This window comes from Perca flavescens, chromosome 12 (assembly GCF_004354835.1).
Source record: "Perca flavescens isolate YP-PL-M2 chromosome 12, PFLA_1.0, whole genome shotgun sequence".
NCBI lineage: Eukaryota > Metazoa > Chordata > Actinopteri > Perciformes > Percidae > Perca > Perca flavescens.
In genome coordinates, this window is record NC_041342.1 from 21176239 (window position 1) to 21192227 (window position 15989).

Consider the following 15989-nt stretch of genomic DNA (forward strand, 5'->3'; position numbering starts at 1 on the left):
CAAGTCATTGGATAGAATGAATATGGAGGCAGCTTCACTCTATTATCTCTACAAAGCAGATTGGGTTCTTGAAGTGAGAAATGTTTGAGGAGCTGTTTATTGTATTCCATATGTCTGATCAGAAAACACACACACGCAGGCACGCATGCACGCGTGCGCACACACACACACACACACACACACACACACACACACACACACACACACACACACACACACACACACACACACACAAGATGTCTGCCTTATCATGCAGCACTGAGAACCTGCCTTGGAACAGTACACAGTATGTTGACATGTTGACTTACACTAAGCTGCAATAACACAAGAACAGAAAGCAGGATGCCAGCCAGCGAGGTTCTTCCAGAGGCAACTCACACAGCACCATGCAGACATTTTTCAACAGAGGTTATTTTAGACAGTGCACACATTTTTATGGCTCGTCTCCTTGGCAACACCATGGAGTAACCAATTCCACTTGTGTGTGTGTGTGTGTGTGTGTAATGATATGTAGTGCAAATATAATAGCTACACCATTTGTGTGTCGTTATGAGTCACACATATGCTGGCATGGTGTCATCATGCAACAGTTCACCATGTCAGGAAAAGCTCTGAATCGAGTCAATGGAAGAAGCTGCTATAAGTCCTTTAGTACTTACTCCATTCATACCAAGCACCCTCTCAAGCACCCTCCCTTGGCCCTGGCAGCTGCAGACAGTGAGTGCAGGGAGAAGAAGGCAGGCAGGGCTGCTGACTATGAGGATGTGCATGGAGATGCAGATGTGAATGTGGCAGCAGCAGGAAGCGATAATGGTGGCGGTGGGTCAGGGGAGGGGTGGCGCTGGTGCCAGCGTGGTAGAGCTGGGTGGCTCATGTCGGAGCGGGGGTCCTGCTATGTCACCCTGTTCAGGCACTGGACGTCTGAGGGTCTCAAGAGTCTCTCAATGTTTCCTTCTCTTGAGGCTTTAAATAACACATTCAGATTTTTCCAAGTAGGTCTATCTGCGTGTGCACAGTACTACAGGACACACCTACTTCATGACACGCCCTCAAAACTATTGCAGTTGTTGCAGTTTGGTTAGGTTTAGGCGCCAAAACTATCTGGTTAGGTTTAGGGGGGGGTGTTGTGTAGTGAAGCGGGCGTGTCATGTAGTTTGTGAGACTGCAGAAAGACCCTTCTCTATTTTTCAAGTCTATCTAACCTGTCTCATGATGGTCTAATCTCAGCTCACTTTTTCTATACAGTAGGTGGGTGACCAATCCAATGCTGAGTAAATTCAGCTTCACAATTATGGGAAAAGCTAACACTGAAGGATCAAAAAGTGGCATCGCACAAGCCAGCTATCCCTGTTGTAACTCTTGTGACACCTCCTGCTTATAATCCAAAAGATTAGAAGGATCAAGAGACCTTGATTCAGGGTCTGTATTCTCATTGAAAATCCAGATCAAGCAAGCATTTGCACCTTTCCTCCGTGGGAGGTGTCTGTCTTCCCTGAGCTCGCCTTAGGACACCTGTGTTTCCATTTGACAAGTGATAACTCCCCACCTGTTGTAGCGTGACTCCACTGTAGTAAACGGTGGACAAAATCCCCAGTCCTTGCTCTGTGTAGAAATTAATTTTTAAGTTAAGCCGAGGTTAATGTGAGGCTTCAGCAGTCTGAGTTAGCCGAATTACGCCAGACCTCTCAGAAAGGAAACACTGTCCAGGGAAACACAAACTACAAATTCCAAAAAAAAGAAAAACACTTTATTTGGCCAACACAGACTACTAAAGCCTTATATTAGCTTTGGCTGACTTAAAAGAGTTCTTCACCGATTTAGTATTACAGTTGTACAGGGTGCACTGCGGTCTCAAATCAATGCAGCAGAACCAGAGATATTGTTTTTTTTTTTTATTCCACGTCAAAACCTGGTGCCTACATTACCCATAAAGCAACTCAACCTCAGTTTGGTTGGAGATTCAGGTGTGTTATGCTAGTATAGCGGCTAATGTAGCCTTGAGCCTCTAGCAGAGATGAGGAGCTACTGTACGGATGTCTGGTGAGCTTACTTCTTTCTAACTTCACGCCCCCAGATTGTTTTCATTTTCAAACTTGTAGTTTTTAGCTTTTTTCACATATGCAGTAGTACTCACACTTGTAGACATACTTTGTTGAGTAAAATCGTCACACTTCATACATTTTTTGCATGCAACAAAGACTGGATTTTCTCCCTTATTTCTTACAGTGGAGTTGCACTACTGCCAATATGAAGATGATAAATTATTACAGAAACCTTTAACTATCTCAACATACATACGGGCATGTCAATATTGTTTTAAGATAAACTTGAAAGAATCTGAACCTCTCCTAAAAGCTATGTTTGCCTACAACTTAATAAGATTCCCATTGACAGGCGGCGCTGCCACTGTTTTTAATGAGAGCTGAATTTTTGCACACAGTGCTGACTTAGGATCTCATTTAGTTTATTTTGGCCTTAAATTGTCGACTAATGACGGCATACTTAGGGCCATTTAAATCCAACCTAAACTAATTCTCACATTTACAAACACACCAGTGGGTTTTCTTATGGCTATCTTGTTACTTGACAGGGTTTTGCAGTTTTAAAGCAATGAAGCCATCTGATGTGATATTGTTTTCAGCCTTTCTTACTTGCAACATGATGTCGTCTGGACAACCAGGTGGGATACTTTTGAAGTTGGATGCTAATAAATGTTCTACAGTAAGATTTTAAATTTTTTTAATTTTAATCTTGTTTGCAATGGTCGTCAGAAAATCCTAAATATAGATTTTCCCCATCATAGTTAACTGCCATTCTGGCTGACAGGCTTTCTCCCTTATTATTGATATTTCTCTTTTTTTTGCAAAAGAACCAAGCAGCCACAGAAAGAAAACATCTACATGTACTGAGATATGTCACCTTTATAACAGTAGAAAAGAACAAAAGAAGTCTATCCTTTGAACTTACCTGGAAGTCCGTCACCAGGTCTCTTCCAAAGGTGCCAATGGGAGAGTCACGGGACATGGAGGTGACTGTTGACAGGAAGCTGCTTGACTCTGTGAGGTTTGGCATAGGTGACAGATCGTCTGTCCTTTCTCTCAGCCCCTCCCCTACATGGTCAAGCTTCTCCATGAAGATGTGTAGCTCAGTGCTGAAAGCCTTCATGCGAGTGTTGATGGTGTCTAGGACCTGGGTGTCTGGTTTGGATCCAGACGCTGCATCTCCTTCAAGGCTCTCTCCTGTCGTCACCAGCAGCCTGCCCTCAAAGATCAAACTGTCGGTGTCCGTGATCAGACGGTCCACCGTCTTCCCGAGCCTTTCCGCCTCGCGTTTCACGTTTGTGAACGACTCCCGTTCTTCCCTCCTGCGGTTGGCCAGTTCAGTGGCGCTGAGCTCACTGCCGTCTGAGGGTTTGATGCTTCCGAACCCTGAGGTGGTTGCCGTTTTCTCAAACAGGTCTTCAGAGTCACTCTCGCCACCAATAGGGCCCTCTCTCTTGGGGTGGAGGAGAAGAAGTTGCCCTGCCTCCTCTTCTTCAGCGGCTTCTCGCCGGCCTGCATCACTCTCTGCGTCGCTGTCTCGAGGGCTGCCGGTGCGGAGGCCCAGGTGTGCAGCCAAGTCGCAACGCTGGACGTTGGACATGAGGACTCGGTTCTCGTATTGCAGCTTCATCACCTTTCCACTCAGCTCATTGATCTGCATCCTGGCTGATTTAAGCTCCTCCATCATCACCCCGCTACTGGAGCCATTACCATTCCCCCCATTTCCAGGTTTAAATAATCCTCCCTCACTACCCTCCTCGCCAACAGAGCTGCTGCAGGGGCCGAACTTGAAGCGATTGAGTTCAGATGTCAGCTGCCTGTTGTGGTCTTCAATCTCTGAGATGGAGCGGCGCAGCAGCTCAGCCTCCTCCTCCACAAATTGCAGATGGCGACGAAGCTCACTTGCCGAATCCAGCGCATCACCGCCATATGGCGACGAGGGCATGCTGGAGAAGGGTTCCCGCCCAAAGCAGTCTCTTTCATACTGACAGCGAATGTCTTCGTTTTCTGCCCGCAGGCTGCGGTTCTCCACTTCCAGCTCCACAATCTTTCTGCCCAGGATGTTGGCCTCCTCCTCCACCAGCTTGAGCCGTAATCGAAGCTCAGCCTCTCGAGTGGTGTGAGGACCACCACCAGAGCACTCGGCCAGGGGAAGGGGACTGTCCACGTCCCCGTAAACTGACTTGTACTTTTGCAGCTCTTGCTCCAGTTCGTCCTTCTCCCGGCCCAGCTTCGCCATCTTTTTTCTCATCAGGCTGGACTCCTCTTTGGCAAACTGAAGCTGGCACCTGAGGTCTGCACTGTCATCCTAGCAGTGTGATAGGAAAGAGGAATCTTTAAAAACTTTAAAGGATAAAAGTGGTGATATCTTAAACTTTTGTTATTGTCAACACTGTAGTTTTTAGCAAACGTATAAGGCATTTAGTGGGGACCATTTACAGCAGTGGAGTAATTCACATTTGGTGCTCTAATAAGTAATTATAGCAGCAGGACGGTGTGTGTGGCACTGACTGAAAATAAACTGTAAATGTGTTCATGGTAATGAAGGTACATGTCACCCCGTGCAACAGTGTGGCTCTCAATAAGCTTCATGAGGTAGTCACCTGAAATGGTTTTCACTTAACAGGTGTGCCTTGTTAGGGTTAATTAGTGGAATCTTTTCCCTTATTAATAAAAAAAAAAGCAAAGGGTGGCTACTTTGAAGAATCTAAACTATATAACACATGTTTTCAGTTATTTCACACTTTTTTGTTAAGTACATAATTCCATATGTGTTCATTCATAGTTTTGATGCCTTCAGTGAGAATCTACAATGTAAATAGTCATGAAAATAAATAAAAAAAATGCATTGAATGAGAAGGTGTGTCCAAACTTTTGGCCTGTACTGTATATACAGTATTGTAGAAGTTTGGCTACACAGGCAATACTTAGTTAATTGGATCAATTCATTGTTGGTTTTGGTCTTTACATGGGATTTGTTGACAATAAGAAAAATATAGATCACAAAGCTTATCGTTTAATGCCTATGGCATTTCATTTGTTAGAATTTTGAATTTAAAGGAAAGGGACAGAATAATATTTTTAGAATTGATTTACCTGAGTCGTGGACTTCTTGTCTTTAAATGTTTCCCTGCTACCTCGTCTCCTCAGTACAGTCTGTAAAAGAAGGAGGAAGAAGGAAGAAAGATGTAAAACATGTAATCATATACACCGTTAAAATATTCTTCCAACATTCAGTGGTGCTGCAAGGGAAACAGAAAATAACATAAACTAACACACAGCACACTGATAAAAGCAATACAAGAGGCTTTGTGAATTCAATAGTGAGGATCTCTGCAGTTTTAAGATGCTATTGATATTTCGATAGATCACAATGCTAGTGTTTATACAGACATGCGCAATAACTAACAATCATAGTAATGACGGTACCGCATAACATAAATGCAGTGGAAAAAATATGTTTGCTAACATGTACGCCGACTCGCCTAATGTGAAGCAGACTCTGCAAAAGTCCAGAAGAACATTAATCTACATGGATATATTACATAACATTTCCATCATCAGGTCAAAGCTAAGTCTAATGACGAAGTATTTACTCTAAGGCAAATTGCAACTCATATGACATAACTGATTGATTTATGCACGTAGTAATGGTAATAGCCTGTATCAGAGGCCAACATCTGGTTACAATGTTAGTCTTACTGTGAGGGAGTGGAGGGGCACTTTGTATGATTTGCATGATGTAAAGTAAAACCCTCAGCATCAAGTCCAGAAAAACGTCAGGGTACAAATGATGAGGCTATTCTATCGTGCCTTTTCATATATGTATGATGCACCAGGGTGCTTTAGATCCTATTCAGAGCTCTGTATGACAGACGTCTTATCCCGGCTCAGGTTCAGTGACACATGGCGCTTCGACAACGCTCAGAGGGGGGGAAACATCTGTCTGTCCAGTGGGGAAATCTGTCCTGTAGCTAATACTAGGCATCGCACGCAAAGCCCGGATAAAACAGGGTCCTCTGCACTCCAGCTTAGTCTTAGAGAGTCTAATAAAATCAATCATTTTTTATCAAGTCCTTTCACCATCGGCTGCAGAACTGACAGAGACAGAGTCAAGATGAGAGACATGAAAGGAGTTAGAAGAGAGGAGGAAAGTGAGGGAGAGAAATAATTCCCCTCTATAAATGCAGAGTGCAGAGCTTTCAAGTGTGAACCTTTTTTTCCAGGTTCAGATTGCTGCCATGGCAGAGTTATTTAAAGGTTCTGGTGATCAGTTAAGCTGGGCTCCTTTCTAGAAGGCATAACTTGATAGTAATATATCCAATCTCAGGGTCGCAATCAAATTGCAATGTACTATACAAATGCTTTGTGATCGTTTCGCTTAGGCTACAGCGAACAATCATTTTTTATATAATCATTTTGATTAATTGTCTTGTCTATAATATAAAATGTGTAAAAAAAAAAGTGAAAACTATGTCAAACTACAAGAGCCTAAAGGTGACATATTTAAATGTCTTTTTGTCCGACCAACAGTCTAAATATTGATATTATGTATAAACATTGTTTAAACATAATATATTTGTAAACAGTGAAAATTGGCCTTTTGGTTAATAAATGACCTTAAAAACTAATAATTATCAAAATTGTTATTCTCCCTTGAAGTAGATCAGAGAATATTGATAACGTTTTTATATTTCTCTCATTTAAAGTATTTAAACTTTAATTTCTTTGCTTGTTATGACCAAAAGGAACAAAACTGATTTTTAAACTCAGCTCTAAAATGATTGGCAAAACCCAGAGAATCCCTTAAATAATACTGAACTTCAAAAAGGCCCTATGATTTTGATAACATTGTGATTGGTTTGCACACTATGCATAAAAACATCATACTTGCTGATCTGTTAATGTGACAGCATTCAATTCAGGTTTGTTTCATGTTTAAACTGTTATGGAAATGTTGCTGATCTTCCTCGTAAGATTGTGACTTTTGAGGGATGAATGACCTCAGTCAGTGAACAGTATATAACTCATCAGTGTTTCAGCTGCTGCTGTTTAAGGATACAATGCTCTTCTTCTCTTTTAAATTTTTACTTTGTATAAAGCAAACTCTTCACTGTACAAGATCTGTTGCCAACCAAAATAGACCAGTAGGACAGTGTGAATCATTCATGGCCAGACGGATGGAAAGTGTGAGGGGGGACCTGTTTTGCCCGGAGCAGGAACGGACCTTGTCTCAGTCGCTGGCTCTTCGACAGGAAGGGAGCGCCCACTTAGAAACCAAACATGAAAATAACCATAGTGTGGGCAGAGTTACAGAAAGAGATTCATGCCTCTTGTTTTTTTCCAGTTCTGTGACACATTTTATCTTGGATTTTTTTATGATAAATGTCCACTGTAGTGAAGGCTGAAGATAGCTTTCTTTTGCTGCTCAAAAGACCTTAGTGTTATTAGTGCTAATGCTTTGGTGATCCATGTTTTATAATTTGCCTTTCATTAACATGTAACTGATCCACACTTAAAGTGATGGTTCGGAGTAATTTCACCCTAGGGTCCTTTGCACCATGACCTCGAGCCAAACACCCCCCCAGAAGCTTTTTTCACCTGGGTCGAACATTGGGAGAGTTAGCGTAGAGTAGCGTTATCAGCTGAATAGCTTAGTGCAGGGGCTAATGGATCCAGTGATGTATCTAATAAATATTTTTGTTGCATCTCTTTTCGGTGTTGTAATTTGTAGACGTCCCTAAGCACTCGTCTTACTGCCGGCAGCAGCAACAACAGCAGAGAGCAGAAGCCAGCAGGCAAGTGTTCTTTAAATACACTTCTGGTGTACTTACAAACTTTCCAATCCATCGTTTTATGAGTAAATAACCTATTTATACTAGTGTAGAAGTTTGGTATCATTTTGGGCATTATTAGTGTAGTCATTTACGAGATACAAACGTGGGTCCATTAGCCCCTGCGCTAAGCTATTCAGCTGATAACGCTACTCTACGCTAACTCTCCCAATGTTCGACCCAGCTGAAAAAAGCTTCTGGGGGGGTGTTTGGCTCAAAGTCATGCTGCAAAGGACCCTAGGGTGAAATTACTCTGAACCATCACTTTAATCAAAGGCAGATCCTAATGCAGTAAAGTTGATAGTTTTTTTGGGCCAATTTTGTTTTAATTTTTTTAATTCATTTAATCTTTATTTATCCAGGTAAGCCGACTGAGAACAAATTATTCTCATTTACGACGAACTGTCACATTCACACAGTTACACTGTCTGGTTTTCCCTTCAAAAGAAAGTACACAGATGTGTTTAATCCCATATTTAACTCGCAAGTTAAAATGTTCAGGGTGTCCACGTCAAAATGACTGAGAGCGATGACACACCTCATGGCAAACTCCACTAATGCACAGATTGGTTCATATAACCTATTTCATCCCTGGGAATCCTATACAAGACTATAATTGTTTTTATTTGATGATGACAGACTGTAATTCATGGTTTACCCCCCCGACCAGTCTCAGCTTTATGTCTGTGTCACTATCTCCAACACCAGTCGTGGTTTAATTCTCAGCCCTGGTGACAGAGCTAATCTCTCTCGGGAGACAGCAGATTAGACAGCATCTTGTGCAAAGATTCCAGCCCGCTACAACCAGGGATCCCTGTTTACTCTACACAGAAGTCAATTTGAGGCTTGGAGAAACAACTGTGTGATCAGAGAGCAAAAGAACACTGATCAAATAGTTTGTCGGAGCCAATTACCTAAAAAAAGCAATTGAGTTAACCTCAGTCTGACCTTTTAATTCATTCACTGCATTTCAAATAATATATAATAACAGAACATGTTCATGGACTTAGACAAACTATAGTTGCATGCTGTGAGCTTTTTACTGAAAGCTATAACCCTGTATTAAAAGTACCTTCAAGTGGGGCATGTTAATGAGAGAAGTCTATTTCAGTGACTGACTGATGCTGTATTCATGGCTTTGTAAGTCAAAATGTCATTGAGTCATGAGCTATAATGTGGCTGATACTTTTAAAAATGACAGAAGCACACTGATATAGTTGAACTTGTATTGTCAATCACTTAGCAAAAGTATTTTCAGGACCAGTGGTTGAAAGCAAGCTGCTGGAACTTGTCAGTAATGCTACTGGGAAATAATGTAAATGCACACAAGAGTTCATACACCACAAACCTAATCACAGTGTAGACGATCAATAAGATTAGCATTTCACCAAGCGAGATCACATAAAAAGGGAAATAGGAGATACAAAGAGGAGTGCAACAGAGAGGTTATAACTGCAGGGTTACAGGTTTGATCCCTGTAACAGATGGTATATCTTTCCATACTGAAGTGCATTAAAGCTAAACACTAAACCTCAGCCTGCATAGAGATTACATATTTCTTGGCTGATTTTGATTTCCGTTTTTTTTTTCTTTTTTTAAAGAACTATAATTTATATATTACTTATATTATACCTATAATTGAAATAACTAATTTGTTAGTTTTTAATTTCATTTTGCATTGGATAATTCACAACAGAATATCATCATGATATAATATATGCGATAATATTGAGATGTTGTCAACAGTGCTTAATCGATTGTCAATTAATACATTTTTAAGTTAACTGATTATTTTAGCCACTTTCAATCAAAAATGACAATTATTTGCTGCTTCCAGCTTTTAAAATGTGAGGATGCTGCTTTTTTCTATTCTATAAAATAGGAAACTGATTACTCTGGATTTTGGACTAAGAGAAAAGAAGTAAAGGCTCTGGGAAATTATGATGGGCATTTTGCACTATTGTCTGACATTTTATACACACCCACACACACACGCACACGCACACACTTCCTTGTTCTTTGTGTGACCGTATTTTTTCCACTTTAACACACAATTGCACTCATGCACACCAAAAAAGCACAGAGGCACAAACATCCCTCTTCATCATCATCTGAATGCACTGCTCTCACAAGCCTGTTAGCACGGGTTAGTGGCAGTCAGTCGTGCAGTCATGTAGGCTGGCAGGCAGCTCCAGCTGGTGTGGGAGCTGCCTGTAGTACTGGTGCGGCTGGTTTTACTCCCCTGGGCCTCTGCCAGCCTGCAGGATTAGCAGATTGTAGTTACACAGTCTTTACCCTGCTGACTGAATGAACCAGGCAATGTGGGCCCCAACTGAATGACTGACGGTCTGTATTTATCTGGCCTTCTCCTGTACCTCCTTCTTGGACTCCCCATTTCTTTTGGAGCCCTCCCCACCTCCTCTTTTTCTTTTCTCCTCTGTTCTTTCACATCCCGTCAACATGTGACCCGTGACGGACATCTGAAATGGAGGGGGGGTCACTAATGGTTTGCATGGTTCTATCCTTCTGAAAGACAGTTTGAGTTAGTGAGGTCATTATAGCCACCGAAAACATCTTCAAAGGTCTCATTATGGATGAGGGTTAAGATGAGACTTAAGATTTGATTAAGTTTAAAGTTGAGGTTGAGGTAGATTTAAAGCTATAGTGCGTAGTTTCTGTCTTTCAGAAGAGGTAATTATCTTCGCTCGATTTTCTGCGCGAAAGTCGCCAGACGACACAGTTTTCTGAACATAGCCATACTGAGAAATACAGAGAGACTTTTGTGGAGCTGATAGCTTTGTATCAACTCATTTGGCAATGGCTTGAACGTTCATTAATATAAAAAAGTATTCTTTACCACTGTGCAGTGTTTTTGCATCAATAAACCTTATTAAACTCATTCAAACTGGGCAACCTTCTCTGGTTTAAGTCCAGCCAGGGATCTTTGTTGTACAGTATGTTGTTCCCTATCTCGCTTTCCCCCTTCTGTGATCTCTCTACCGTCAACTATAAAAAGGCATAAAATGACCCAAAAAATACAGCAGGCTGTATGGTGGAGGCTTATTGCTACAGGTACCGGTGAGAAATACAATCGAGGATGCCCAGTTTGATTGATTTTAAAGGTTTGTCGATGCAAAAACACTGTACGGTGGTAAAGAATACTATGAATACAGGTTTTTAAAACCTGTATCACAGTTCCTATAATTTCTTCTTCTATCTAGACACCTGCAAAGTAATAAGTTGAATTGCACTCACTATTTTGCTCTTGATTGAGCAACACAGTGCATTACTGGATAGCATCTTGCTATGCAACAATAGTTAAGCTTTTTTTGCTGACTCCTCTGTACTAGTGCAGTAACCTCATTAAAATGACTGTTGAGACTGCAGTTTTTTAACACAGTATATTATTATATTCTAGTCAGTGTAAATGCAACCTAAAGAATAACATTTAGGGTTAAAATCTGAATTAGGATGTTGTTTGAATTTACAGTAGTTTGAATTAAAGGTAAATTCAGGCTCAGGATTTGTCTTTAGGTAAAAGGTTAGTAGAGGTGGGTTTAGGTTAAGGAATCATTATTATTATTATTAATCATCATCATTATTATTATTATGTCAGGATGAGGGTTCAGATTTGAGTTTGGTGTTAAAGCTTGAAGATCAGTTAAAGGTCCCAACAAAGCCAGTTACGTACGTACGTGTGTGTGTGTATGTAAAAGTAAAGCATTCAGATGTTGACACAAGGAATGTGCATGATACGTGTGACAGTGTGTCCAACAATTACCTCCAGCGTTGCTCTACTCTGCACTAAAATAAGTGAAGTGTAAATTACGGTATTACAGTGTGTGTTTGTAGGTGTGGAACTGATTTTTGGCATCCATTAGTGTCACTCCGGGGAATATATATACAACAGATGAGTAGAAGCACATTGTTCAATAGGTAACATTTGCTCGGTGAAGCTCTGCTGCTGAAAAGCAGAGACATGCTGCTGCTGCTGCTGCTACAATCTCCCTACATAATCTTTGAAAGACTGCTGCGTTCACAAAGGAAAAGGAGAATATTGTGTACTCCGACACGCCTGTTTGCGTAAGACACTGAGGCCTTTTTGGAACAAGTACTGGATGACATCGCACAGTGACATCACCAACAAAATCCCAATGTGGGGAGTAAGAAATATTTTGAGGGTGGAGTGTGAGTGAAAATAGGAACACAGCGAGTGTATTTTCGGCAGCATCTGTACTCAACAGCTTGGCCTATTTATGATTTTGCTCAAAGACCATAACAGTGCAGAGAGAGCAATACATCCAAAAGAGAGAGGCGTCTGGCTCTGGTAATGGGATTTAACCGAAGTGTGGTGTGACCAGCATAAGGTGGGATGGAGGGCTGGGGCGAGTGGAGCACAAAAGGAGCTGCGACGGGCCGCTGGATGCAGATAAACCCCTTCTCAGCACTGACAGAGAAGCCTAAGACTCCAGCACAACAGAATAGATATTACTCACCCGGCGGGAGAGCTCAGAGAGATAAGTCGCTATGAAATGTTTAGAGGCAGATTATATTAGTGAGATCTGGATGAATGAGCGCTCAATCTGGAATGTAATCCGTTTCAATAAATTAATTAATACTACACACACACACACACACACACTGAAATGAATGCGTACAAGTGTCACATGCTCTCATTTTATCATTTAATTTAATTTTTTCTCCATCCAAGGACACATTCGGCTGGACAAGTGATATATTTTAAAACTCCTGCTACACCATGATTTACGGCGCTGTGTGTATTTTTATAAGGAGAATCAATCTTTGGCTAGTAGCACCTGCAGTAGGCCAATACAGTCTAAATATACTGCATCTGGATATACTCCATCAGCCAATTATGAACCATGCAACCCATTGGAATTCAATTTGATGTTGAAAATGGTGCACAAACCCCATACACAGAGGCTACATCAAATAGATGTGGCAGTGATATTTCAAAAAGCCCTAAACCAATCAATGCTAACTGAATTAAAGTAATCCAGTAGAGTGCGCTGCTCAGCCGGTGTGTACACGTGTGTTTGTGTGCACATGCGTGTATATCTGCAGTCATCAGTCTCCCCACATGTGTCTAAGAATGGGTGGGTGCATGTTTTTGTGCTTTTGCAGTCACTGCGTGCCTGCTTGTTTGTCCTTCTGCATGTGTGTACGAAGCTGAGCTGTTGTGGGCTTATATACATCTGCCAGTGTGTGCATATGTTTGGCAGCGAGACAGGTTAAATGCAGCACTCTCTGAGGTCATTCCAATGTCAGGCCATCCCCAGCGGATATGGGAATCTTGTAAACAGATTCTGGCTCCTGCATCTTGACATCAATAGCTGCCCAGAGATTGCTTTCCACCTCTGTGGTGAATGTGAAATCCTTATTGTTAGAATCAAGAGAATTACGATTTTGAATGCAGAAGCAGAGCTTTGGAGAGTATGCCTGGCATGGGACTTCACATCAGACATCCCACACATCAAATGTAAGGATATTACACAATTTTTACTTGGTGAAATTGAAAATGGGCATGTTTTGGCATAAAGCACCCCACTGGTCAAAATTAGACATCGCATAGGTCCTTTGTGGATGATCTTAAGCTGCAAATTTACATAACCTTATCGCCAGGGAACTATAGCCCATTACAACAATTAAATATGTGCATTGAACAGATTAATGACTGGATGTGCCAGAACTTTCTTAAATTAAATGAAGAAAAAACAGGTGGTTGTTTTTGGAGCAAAAGAGGAACGATTGAAAGTCAGTGCTCAGCTTCAAACGACAATGTTAAAAACAACAGACAAAGCAAGAAATCTTGGTGTAGTCATGGACTCAGACCTAAATTTTAAAAGCCACATAAACATAATTAAAAAATCAGCCTATTATCACCTTAAAAATATATCAAGGGTTAAAGGGCTTATGTCTCAGCAGGATCTGGAAAAACTTGTCCATGCTTTTATCTTCAGTAGACTTGACTACTGTAACGGTGTCTTTACAAATCTCCCTAAAAAATCAATTAGACAGCTGCAGCTGATTCAGAACGCTGCTGCTCGAGAACTCACTAAAACCAAGAAAGTGGATCACATCACTCCAGTACTGAAGTCTCTACACTGGCTTGCAGTGCCTCAAAGAATTGATTTCAAAATACTTTTGCTGGTTTATAAATCACTAAACGGTTTAGGGCCAAAATACATTTCTGATCTGCTGCTACACTATGACCCACCCAGACCTCTCAGGTCGTCTGGGACAGGTCTACTTGTTGTCCCCAGAGTCAAAACTAAACAGGAGGAAGCAGCGTTCAGTTTTTATGCTCCACATATCTGGAACAAACTCCCAGAAACCTGTAGGTACGCTGCAACTCTCAGTTCTTTTAAATCTAAGCTAAAGACCTATCTTTTTGATGTTGCTTTTCTTTAAATAATCAATTTTATTAACTTTAATTTCTTATACTGCACTGTAACTTTTATTCTTATACTGCACTATCAATTTTATTCTTGTTTTTTAATGTTTTTAATTTGTTTATTATTGTTTTTTAATTGTTTTCTAACTGCTCTTTAATGTTTTATGTAAAGCACTTTGAATTGCCCTGTTGCTGAAATGTGCTATACAAATAAAGCTGCCTTGCCTGCCACTAATTCATGTTTTTTACCAATGGATCAAATGACGTAATGTGAGAGAGGTCTACATAGCTCTATGTATCTCTGCATAGCTTTAAAACATTTTCTGAGCTCATTGTTTTAGTTTTTCGGCCCACAATTGTATTGTTTTGATTTACTCTCACCGCTCTTATTGGCGTCATATTTTTGAGTGAAAATGATCAACCCACTGTACTTTACTTGCTCCTACCTACTGTAATTTACCCAGCGTCAAATGGCAGACAAACAAAGTGAGCACCTAGCTGGTGAACACACAGGAGCATTTGGGCAGCTAAAGAGCCATATATTTCCCTCAGGAGTTGGTGGAGACCAAAACAGAGCTAAAAAGGAGAGTCAATATTGGACTTACATTTGACTCCACATGACTGATAACATTGCTCTGTGTCTGTAGGTTGTGTAATGCTGCTCTAAGTAAAGACATAATAGCTATATTTTAACTGCTTCCATATAAGGACAAATATCCATCACAGTGTGACTTGCAGTAACTGAAGTGCCCATTTTTGAAGGGAAGCAGAAAGTTGAAGCTTTTTGGTGACTTTGGTTGCTAAATATATTTTCATTTTATTCTATTTTCAAGGCCATTTATTTTTAAAACCCCTCATAATGTTATTTCATTTTTCAAATCACAAAAACATTCAATGATTTTCGAGTCGAGTGGGAACAGTGAAAATCATCATTCAGTAGTTAGACCATTAAACTAACTCTTTCTGCATTCTACAGTCTGTTTACAAATTCCATTTAGATCAACATTTCTCAATACCAGAGTGTGGAGAGTGTTTCCTACTATGGTAAATGTGCGGGGTTGTGTTTTTTAAGATTTACTTAACTTACTGCAAAACTTAAACTTAATGCATCCTTAAAGCACCTTCTGTAGCGCACAAACCTGCAATGTTGAACACTTTGCAACAAAGCTGCACCCAAACCTTTTTATAATTTTTTGTTCAGGTTAATTTCTGATAAAATGTATATGTTTGAGAATTAAACAATATTTAGCTGCTGGTTTAGTAGTCCTGTAAGACCCTTCTTCCAGTCCTTGAATGCAGCATAATATTTATGGCTGAAATGTGATAATTGTGTAATACGGGAACTCTGTGAACCGTATCATCGCATAAATCGAATTAACTGATTATTGGACTAAGAACTTTTTGTCAACCATATTTCAAACAAGATGAATTATAACTTCTCAAGCTATCTTGATAACAGACAAAGAGAGGAAAAAAGCACTACCTAATCATGCTGACGGACATAAAAACAGTTAAAGACCACATTTGCATTGTAACATACAAAAAAGCTTGTTGCTGCTGTTGCAATAAACCTGTCACAATTAACAGGTGTTATATGAGATGTCAACAGTGCTGATATTCTAGAGACCTGTAGGCCATTTAGCAGATTGAGAAAACATGGCCAACACTGGCCGTAATAGCGACCGATGCTGACATGCA

General features: G+C 40.6%; 1 protein-coding gene across 1 annotated transcript in view; it reads right to left on the reverse strand.

Annotated features, from left to right (window-relative positions):
• mtcl1 (microtubule crosslinking factor 1) overlaps positions 1–15989 on the reverse strand; it is an 82700-nt gene that overhangs the window by 30562 nt on the left and 36149 nt on the right. Inside the window, exons 6-7 of the mRNA XM_028594313.1 lie at positions 5139–5198; positions 2968–4350 (exon numbers count right to left, since the gene is read on the reverse strand). Of these exons, the coding sequence (XP_028450114.1) occupies positions 2968–4350; positions 5139–5198 (1443 nt within the window). The remainder of the gene's footprint in view (positions 1–2967; positions 4351–5138; positions 5199–15989) is intronic.